The sequence below is a fragment of the Lolium perenne genome, chromosome 4, assembly GCF_019359855.2.
Source record: "Lolium perenne isolate Kyuss_39 chromosome 4, Kyuss_2.0, whole genome shotgun sequence".
In the NCBI taxonomy this organism is placed as follows: domain Eukaryota; kingdom Viridiplantae; phylum Streptophyta; class Magnoliopsida; order Poales; family Poaceae; genus Lolium; species Lolium perenne.
The window spans coordinates 187,395,611-187,405,830 of record NC_067247.2 but is presented as its reverse complement, the minus strand read 5'-3'; the positions used below and the strand labels follow the sequence as shown (position 1 = coordinate 187,405,830).

The 10,220-nt window shown below is 46.2% G+C and overlaps 1 protein-coding gene across 1 annotated transcript; it reads right to left on the bottom strand.

The window, feature by feature from the left end:
• Positions 1–282: 282 nt before the first annotated feature.
• LOC127295389 (guanylate kinase 1) lies at positions 283–4,571 on the bottom strand. The gene is made up of 11 exons (XM_051325327.2): positions 4,233–4,571; positions 3,634–3,671; positions 3,469–3,555; positions 3,020–3,096; positions 2,799–2,931; positions 1,615–1,977; positions 1,415–1,536; positions 1,168–1,303; positions 1,017–1,065; positions 812–920; positions 283–706 (listed from the first exon to the last, which is right to left on the bottom strand). The coding sequence occupies exons 2-11, from the start codon at positions 3,634–3,636 to the stop codon at positions 622–624; spliced, it is 1,164 nt and encodes a 387-aa protein (XP_051181287.1). The 5' UTR covers positions 3,637–3,671; positions 4,233–4,571; the 3' UTR covers positions 283–621.
• Between the last annotated feature and the right edge of the window lie 5,649 nt (positions 4,572–10,220).

The window sequence follows — 10,220 nt, the reverse complement described above, 5'->3', positions numbered from 1 at the left end:
TTGTGAGATTATAGAGGATACTTCAAATATTCAGATATACAGACAATGAATGTGTCCACTCATCTACCAAGGTTGCAGTTTCATTATTCATTTTAGCATCTTACCATGATGAAATCTCCATCTACTCCAAGAGAAGTACTATTGATTTGTTTAGGAAACACATCCAAGGGAATCAATACCCCATGTGTAGCAAGCATGACTCATGGATGGGTAGGATTTGTTTCTGACAGTGCTCCACATCACATGTGTAGCATCCATATTTCCCAGTAGCAAACTACTAAAAAAATCAGACTGAATGACTTATCCATGGGGCAAAGAAGGTTATTAGCTAGGCACAAATACACCCGCAAATTCACATTATTTTCTCCACATAAGTTTCTTAACGACGAGCACCTGTCTCGATCCGACTGATTATGGTACAAAGAACAAAGGAACTGGAAGCTCCAGTGAGCAAACAACAAATGGAACTATGTGAATTCTTGCAAACGAACAAATGAAACTATATTTCCATGTTTTTGTCTAACTATGATCGAAACTGTCACCTCGCACAAATCGAGCCGAAAATTTAGCTGTGGGTATGCTGGAGTATCCTTCGTAGCACCTCTCGAGGAATTGACCCAGTCAGTCTTTGTTGACAGACTTTACCTTGAGGCCCCGTGTACATCCAGGAGCACCGCCCGAAAGGGATGACAGGTCAAGTGCAAGCCTAAGAAAGGAAATGATCCATATACTCCAAACTGTAAGCTTGGAATTCATCAAATGCTGAAATTGTTGCATCATATTCTATAAAAGCAAAGGCAAGATGGCTTACATGCTTGCAATTCCTTTTTCTACTTCACGAATCTCAAGTTGCAACAAAACTTCTGAATCTTGTTTGGATAGAACTGTATAAGATGGCGTGGCTTTGCTATCCATGGTTGCTGTTTCGTGTAACACAAAAACAATCCTTAGAGATCGCCAAACTGGTGGAGAAGTAGGGATTCATGAAAAGTTTATATGACAAGTTGACAACTCACAGTAGTAATCGTCTGAAACAGCACTTCCATCATCCAAAGGAACTAACCTCTGCAGGTTGCCACGATTCATTAAGAACAACAGATGATTTGCGATGGTGATTCATATCAGAATAAACAATGAGTGAAAATTCTCATGTAGTTGCTTAATTACCTTCAAGTTCTCATAGCACGTTTCAAGGTCACCATTCACCAAAAAATGATCGAAAAGACCAGGTGTGTTGGACTGATCAAGCTCTTCCCTGGCATTTCTCAGTCGTTTCTGGATTTGTTCTTCAGTTTCTGTTCCCCTGTATATCCAGAGTATGAATCAAACATACATCGTGCTATAACCATAAGGTCTTGTAGCCAACAGGCTGCATGAGCATACTGTCATAGCGTCTTAGAAACTACAATTATACCGTGCCCGAAGGCGCTTCTCTAGTTCCTCAAATGACGGAGGGCATACAAAGATGAATAGTGCTTCGAGAGAAGAAGCCCTCACAGAACGAGCCCCTTGGACGTCAATGTCAAGAATACACCTCTTGAGTGCAAAAGCAACAAAAGGATGAAAAAAAGTCACCTTTCAGAAACATCCATACAAAGAATGTAGTTATTTTACCTTCCCCTCATCTGTAACAGCTTCAACTGCTTCAATACTGGTCCCATATAGATTTCCATGAACATGAGCAAACTCAAGAAATTTTCCATCGTTTATCTCTTTTTCCATCTTGCTTCGCTCCGCGAAGTGGTAGTGGGTTCCATCTATTTCCTTTTCTCTTGGGGCCCTTGTGGTGTGGCTAACAGAAAATCCAAATCTTGATGGGGAATCTTGCATTAGTTTAGCGATTAATGTACCTTTACCAACACCAGAAGGCCCGCTAATCACAACTGGCTTTTGACCCTTGCCTAGCACTCCCTTGCTCCAGGCAACAACTTCTGTACCTGTTATCTTGCTTTGCTGCTTAACAAAGGAGGTGTTGACCTAAGATGGTGGAAAAGGCATGCTATCAGATTAATCAGCTGGGATCATGAAAAGGGGATAAAATTTAGAGACCGGACAAATGGAGGCGGAGCTCCAGGGAGCCCTTTATTTTTAAAAAAATCGAAATCATATTTATAAATTTGAAAATAATCTCAAAACAATTGAAATATCCTACAAGACCGCATTGAAAAATCCAAAAATCTCAATGCTGACTTCTTTGTAATCTGGGCTACACAAAAATGAAAAAAATTGAAAAAAAATTGCAGCTCTGAAATGTATACTATTCACTATACTAAGATCCCCACTTTTTTCATTTTTGTGTAGCCTAGAATACAAAGTATTTCACATTGAGATTTTACCCACTTTTAGTATAAATCATTGACTACATCCAGATTTTTTTCAGATTTTCTCGAAACTTTGTAATATGATTTTTGAATTTTTAAAAATAAAGGGCTACTTGGAGGTCAGCCTCTATTTGGAGTTTCCGTAATATTTATGCCTACAAAAGATGGTGCACTGCAGCCAATCTATTATAATCAAATAAAAATATGCTAAGCTTCTAAAACATGAGATAGACTTGCAACCTAAAGGGGTAGGAAGTTTAACAATCTAAATACGAACTTGAACAAATTAAATAATCAGTACGGGTTTAATAGAATGGCCAGGGCATTACCTACTCGTATAGACAAACTATTTGGAAGGATACAATAAAATAAGAAAAAAGAATTGTTATCCCACCAGATCAATGTATGATAAAGTTTTAATGTTTTACTTAGCAGCTCAACTGACCCAAGAGAATTTGAGAATTTGCTTCTGCTCACCTCAAGAAACCAGATTGAGTCAACTAACGGGGCACCTTTGCTGACAATTACTAGTATCATATTCTCATTAACCAGAATAGCAGTGTGTGCCTCAAAATGAATTGGTTGGGTGCCGAGTACTGTGGGCACAGCCCTGCCACAAGACCAAGAAAATAAGGGGGCTGGCTTATCAAAGAAAAGGTAAAAGAATAGAGTAAAAATCGAGATGATAGGATATATACCAGGTTTTATTTGATTTATCCAAAATTCTAATGCTAACCGTTGACTTGGACTCATCATCCGATCTGCTGATCAGATACTGCACAAGCAAGAGTATATTACAAGGAGTTAGATTTACGCTGATAACATTGCAAAGAATAGATTTACAATATCCCATGGAATATGCAAGCAATGGTCACAGTAACCAACATCAGCCATGCCATTATATGAGCCTGGTCGTGCTATTTTTAACTACTAAGAGAATATATCCATAAGACAGCTAGAGCTAATATGTAGTTTTACATAAAAGTAAGTGACAGCAGCACATAGCGCTACGGATCAACTGTAGGGAAGCTAAAGTTATTCTTTCAGATGCAACCTAACATATTTAACACACACAATAATTGTAGGTAAGCAGGAACAAGTACGGGATTGGCCTACATAGGGCAAGTTCAGAAATTGGCCAACTTACAGTCTTATGACCAACAGTTGTGGCTGTCCTGAAATCCTCGCCTTCCAAGATAATTTCCCCATTAACAAACTCTGGTGCCTCTTCACCCTGTTTAATGGATTGGAATTAGAGACGCCAATCACCTACAGTACTAACGTGTGAATACTGCCGAAACTACGAGCTCACCATGAAAGGCTTAATCTAGCAAGCTGTTAGTCTTCAACCTGGAGACGCAAAACAGTTATCATCAGTACATACAAATCAAGCATTTCATCAGCTAACTATTTTTTCAAAAAGGAGGATAACCCCAGGCTCTGCATCCCCACACAAACCATAGGTGCTCAGCTAACTAACATGAGCCTTTACTAGAGAGAGAGAGAGAGAGAGAGAGAGAGAGAGAGAGAGAGATGGTGTTTGGTTAGTACACTTTGTTGTCTATTGCTGCAACAGTAACTCAGTTAGCATTTAGTAAAATGAGAAACAGAGGGGGATTGTGTTTTGGGTACCCTATTCCACCAAGCATCGAGCAGGAACAAAGGTAAATCATATCATCCTACATGTGAATAACAAGAAGAATCTGTAGTTTTGTACTGCAAGTGAACTGTTGTATTGACAAAACAAAACATCCGGCCATTCGCACCACCCGCAAACAAATTCAGGCAGCGAAATAACAGAGACCGCATCGCATTGCATTTGAATTTCCAGTCAACTTCAGGAACAAGAGAGAAACAGAAACCAAGGACGGAAACCGCCCAATCGAACCGAACAGAGGCCCCAAGACCCACCTTGATTCACCCACACAGGATCCCGCGGATCTTTACGGCCCAGGAGGCGAGCTCGGGGGAGCCTGGACGAATGAGCAAGGAGGCCAATCACGGAGAAATTGGCCTGGAGCAGGCAAGAACAGCAATGGGGGCGCAACTTCGCGGCAACTTTCGCTGGGCTTGGTCAGCGTCAGATGGATAAAATAAAGAGGGATCTCGGGGATATGCGGGAGAAGAATCGAGACGAATTGGAGTACGGAGTGGGAGGCTGCGACCTCGACTCTTTTATACATTTTTCTTTTCTTCATTCATTCATTCATTCACTTTCCGTGCAACCTAGTTCTTCCTAGGATTTTCCTTTTATTTTGTTTGGATGCATTTTTGCGCCTGGATTCTCTGATGGTGACAAGAAGAGGCTCAAAACATTTTTTCCCAGTTTGCACCTTGGACTTGTGTGTTATTATACTATAGTAAGAGCTTCATTATTCTTATATATTTGAAAATAATGCTAACTTGGATGAGGATGAGATGAATTGTTCTAGACTTACAAGTTGTACTGTGCTATCGATGCTCCAAATTGTTGTCTGGGAAAGTGTCATGTCTGACTCAAGGGCGTTACAAGATAAGAATTTAGTAATTTCTCCATTCATAAAAAAGAATTGAAGACTTGTCTAAATTTAGAGAGTGAATAGCATAAAACCACCACTTTGATGGTGAAATTTACCGAACACCATCACTTTACGTTTGTGGGACAAAAAAATCACCACATTTTGCTCAGTTTTTTGCGGAATGCGCTAAACCCGAATTAAACGTGAATTAACAGGAAATCTGACAAATAGGGCCCGCTGTAAGTGATGATGTGGACACAGGGCCCATTTGTCAGTCCAGTTTAAGAAATAAAGAAAACCCAAAAATCATAAAATGGGGAGGCTCTCCCGTGACCAGGCGCCGCCGCCCCCAGCCTCCGGCGTCGGCCATCCCATGACCAGGCGCCGCTGCCCCAGCCTCCGGCGCTGGCCACCCCGTGACCAGGCGCCGCCTCCCCCGACCTCCGGCGCAAGCTCCGGCCGCAGCATTTCCGCGCCGCCATGCTCCGGCCAAGCGCCGCCGCCATGCATGGCCCACGACGCCGCCCACTGCGGCACCGCGCCGCATCCCCAAGCGTCGCCGCCGCGCGGCCCGTGCTCACCGACGGGGCTGGGGAGGGCAACGGGGACGGCCAGGGGTCGGCCGCATCCGCGCGCTGCCGGCCCCTACTCCGCTCGCGCCGACGGCCCTGCTCCGCGCGCGTCGCTGGAGTTGGGCAGCGGGGGCCTTCCTTCTTTTAATTTCTTCTCATATTTGTTTTTTTAGGATTTTAAGATTTTTTTAATTGAGCTGATATGTGGGACCCGGTAATTACAGCAGACCCCACCGGTCATAATCCCTGTCAATTCGCGTTCAATTCGGGTTTAGACCATTCGGCAAAAACTGAGCAAAATGTGGTGGTTTTTTGTCCCGCAAACATAATGTGGTGGTGTTCGGTAAATTTCACCATCAAAGTGGTGGTTTTATGCTATTCACTCAAATTTAGATGTACCTATACACTAAAGAGTGTCTAGATACATGTAATTTTAGACAAACTCATGATATTTTTCATGGACAGAGGTAGTAGAATGGAGCCTCTTTCTTGGGATAATCCAAGACATCCTTTTCTTGTCAAACCCTGCCAATTGGAATGACATGCAATGTGTAGCTACTATATATGGGTGACATGACGCATTCCCTGTCTAGCCTCTCCATATGTACATGTTTACACTACAAAGTATGAAACATTTTCCGCCGCGGGCGGAGGAAGGGAGCCCGTGCGTGATGCGGGCCGGCTTCTACAACATCTGTGGGTTCAGTCGGTCGGGACGACGGACTCAGATTATGGAGTTTATTTTCCGAGAGAGGCTTGACTTTGTGGGCTTGCAAGAGACCATCAAGGCCTCTTTCACCCCTGCGGAGCTTCTCAGCATTGACCCGCAACGCAGATTTGCCTGGAAGTCCACCCTAGCGTTGGGACGCTCGGGAGGCATGCTCCTCGGGGTTAACGAGGACGCGTTCGAGGTCTTAGAGTGGCATTGGGGTGCTTTCTTTATCCAGGCAGATGTGCTGCAACTGGATAACACTTCTCAGTGGTCGATCTTCGTGGTGTATGGCCCTGCTGACCACCGCAGATCCCCAGACTTCTTGGAGGAACTCGCGACGGCGGTGACCGTGTGTCCCTGTCCGCTGGTGGTGGGGGGACTTTAACCTGATTAGGGGATCAAAGGACAAAAATAACGACAACATCGATTGGCCTCGGGTCCAGAGGTTCAATGATTGCATTGCGTCCCTCGCTCTACGGGAGATACACAGGACGGGGGCGAGGTTTACGTGGACCAACAAACAGCTCTCTCCCGTGCGTTGTGTCCTGGATAGGGTGTTGTTATCTTCCGAGTGGGAAGCCTTGTTCCCCTTATGTTCCATGTTGGCGGACACCATCATAGGGTCGGACCACTCCCCTCTTGTCCTTAGCTCCGGGGAGGAGCTAGGCAAAAGGAGCTCTGGTTTCTTCTTCCAGAAGGGTTGGCTGGAGAAACCGGATTTCCACGACTTGGTGGCGCACCGATGGCGGCGGCTGGCGAGCGACGCTGCCCGTGTCAGGATCTGGTTGAGGTATGGCACCGGGTGGCCGCGGGCCTTAGACAGTTTCTGAGAGGCTAGGGAGCCAACCTCGGGAAGGAGGAACGGGACCTCAAGGCCGACATCTTAGCGCACATCCGCGATCTTGACGGGTTGGCGGACCGTGCGGGCCTAGACGATGAAGGTTGGGCGCTGTGCTACTGATACGTCCAAAACGTATCTACTTTTCCGAACACTTTTGCTATTGTTTTGCCTCTAATTTGTGTATTTTGGATACAACTAACACGGACTAACGCTGTTTTCAGCAGAATTGCTCTGGTGTCTCGTTTTTGTGCAGAAATCCAACTTTCAGGAAAATCCCCGGAATTTATGTCGAAGGTCTTATTTTTCCAGAATAATTACGGAGCCAGAAGGGCAAGCCAGGTGGAGGCCCGAGGCCCCCACACACCAGGCCGGCGCGGCCTGTAGGGGGCGCGCGGCCCTAGCGTGTGGCCCCCTCGGCTGGCCTCTGACGCGCTCCTCTGGACTACTTAAGGGTTTCGATCTAAAAACGCGAGACGAGAAGTCGAAGTCGCCAGAAACCATCCAGTACGCCGCCACCATCGCGAAACTCCGTCTCGGGACCAGAAACTCCGTTCTGGCACCTCGCCGGGACGGGGAATTGGAGGAGATCATCACCATCATCACCACCGACGCCTCTCCATCGACCAGCCATGTTTCCCCCATCCATGTGTGAGTAATTCCCCCGCTGTAGGCTGAAGGGGATGGTAGGGATTGGATGAGATTGGTCATGTAATAGTATAAGATTGTTAGGGCATAGTGCCTAGTATCCGTAATTGGTACTTTTATGATATTGTTGCAACTTGTTATGCTTAATGCTTGTCACTAGGGCCCGAGTGCCATGATCTCAGATCTGAACATGTTATTGTTTCATGATGATATTCATTGCTTTATGATCTTACCTGCAAGTTGTATACACGTATTGTTGTCCGGAACCCGAGGCCCCAAAGTGACAGAAATTGGGACAACCGAAGGGGAAGGCGGTGATATGAGGATCACATGTGTTCATGGAGTGTTAATGCTTTGCTCCGGTGCTCTATTAAAAGGAGTACCTTAATTTCCAGTAGATTTCCTAGAGGCCCGGCTGCCACCGGCTGGTAGGACAAAAGATGTTGTGCAAGTTTCTCATTGTGAGCACGTACGACTATATATGGAACACATGCCTATTGATTGATTAGTACTTGGATACCGTTTTATTATTATCTGCAAATGCCCTGCTTTGATTGTTACATGAGTTTCTCTCATCCATGCAACGCCCGTCATCCATCCATGTGCCTACAGTATTTTAATCTTGTTGTTTACTATAATCACTACTGCTGTCTTTGTTAATCTGCTGCTGTTATTTCACTACTGCTACTGCTATAAAACTGTTACTACTGATAAACTCTTGCGAGCATGTCTGTTTCCAGGTGCAGCTGAATTGACAACTCCGCTGTTAAGGCTTTCAAGTATTCTTTGTCTCCCCTTGTGTCGAATCAATAAATTGGGTTTTACTTCCCTTGAAGACTGTTGCGATCCCCTATACTTGTGGGTCATCAGCTACCACCTTGAGGGCCAACTCCTTCACATCTCTAGGATGGAGGAAGAGTACTGGCGGCAGCGTAGCAGGGCCAATTGGCACATCCAGGGCGATGCGAACACGGCCTTCTTCCATGCGTTTGCCAATGGCCGATGGAGAAAGTGTGCTATTTCAAGCCTCAACAGTGATTCGGGGATCATTACTGGAGAGAGGGATTTACAGGCACACATCTATGACTTCTACAGAGGTCTTATGGGCGCTCAGGGTGAGCCGAGCCTCCTGGACGCTCTCCTCCTCCATCTGGCATGTCATTCGGCGAGTGTCGGATGGCGAGAACGACAGCCTTACGCTCACCTTCTCTGGGGAGGAGATGGACATGGTTTTGGCGAGTATGAAGACGGATACAGCGCCGGGGCCGGATGGGTTCCCAGTGTTCTTCTTCAAAGCGTTCTGGCAACTGGCTAAGCCTCTCATTTTGGCAATCGCCAATGGTTTTGCTCTGGGGAGAGTAGACATTGCCAGACTCAATATGGGTGTTCTATCACTCATTCCCAAGGTCCCTGGGGCGTATGATATTAGACAGTTCAGGCATATTGCGCTTATAAACGTGATCTTCAAGTTTGTTGCCAAAGCGTACGTGATTAGGTTATCTCTGATTGCTCACAGGACGATTAGCTTGACCCAATCGGCTTTTATCCAGGGACGACATATCCATGAAGGGGTCCTGGCTCTGCAGGAGATCATTCATGAGACCAAGTCCAAGAAACCTAGGGGAGTTTTCTTGAAACTGGACTTTGAGAAGGCGTATGATCAGGTGAATTGGGCTTTCCTGCGGGAAGTTCTTCTTCGCAAAGGCTTTGAACCAGGGTGGGTTCACAAAGTGTTAGGCCTGGTCTCGGGTGGCCAGACGGCGATCACGATCAATGGGGAAGTGGGAAACTTCTTTCGCAATGGACGCGGGGTGCGTCAGGGAGACCCGTTGTCCCCCTCCTCTTTGACTTTGTGGTGGAAGCCCTGGCGTCTATCCTTGACAAGGCCAGAGAGGCGGGTCACATTGATGGGTTAATCCCACACTTGATACCTGGAGGGTATCTCACTTGCAGTATGCGGATGATACCATCATCATGTTCCAGCCAGATGATCTGCCCATCGCCAACCTCAAATACATACTTCTCTGCTACGAGAATATGTCGGGCCTCAGGATTAATTTCCATAAGAGTGACGTGATGTTGATGGGTGGGGAAGTGGCTGAGGGGATCAGGATTGCCAACATGCTCAACTTCAAAAGAGGCACCTTCCCTTTCACTTATCTGGGTTTGCCGGTAAGTGACCGCACACTGCTAGCCTCGGATTGGGGTCCGCTGACTAACAAGATTGCCAAACGGGCGGATCCCTGGATGGGAAAACTGATGTCCTCGGCCGCGAGGATGACGCTCATCAACGCCTTCCTGTCGAACCTGTCGCTTCATGCGATGGCGGTTAGCCTCTTGGGGAGGGCACGCACGGCCTGTTTGACAAGGACAGGTCCCATTCCTACTGGGAAGCAAACGGGACAAAATGCAAGTACCATTGGGTCAGATGGTCTGGGATGTGCAACCCTAAATGTCTGGGGGGACTAGGTATTGTAGACGATAATTATGAATGTTTGTCTCCTGTCCAAGTGGATCTGGAGGCTGTATGTTGGGGAGCAAGGCCTCTGGGCAGAGATTCTCATGGCCAAGTATCTGGGGGACAAAGACCTCCTCGCAGATAAGCACATGCCCGGATCCCAATTCTGGAAC

Coding starts and splice junctions, on each gene's coding strand:
- LOC127295389 (XM_051325327.2), bottom strand. Junction 1,537..1,614: donor CTGTTACAGATGAGGGGAAG/GTAAAATAACTA, acceptor TTTGCACTCAAG/AGGTGTATTCTTGACATTGA. Junction 1,066..1,167: donor CGTGCTATGAGAACTTGAAG/GTAATTAAGCAA, acceptor GGCAACCTGCAG/AGGTTAGTTCCTTTGGATGA.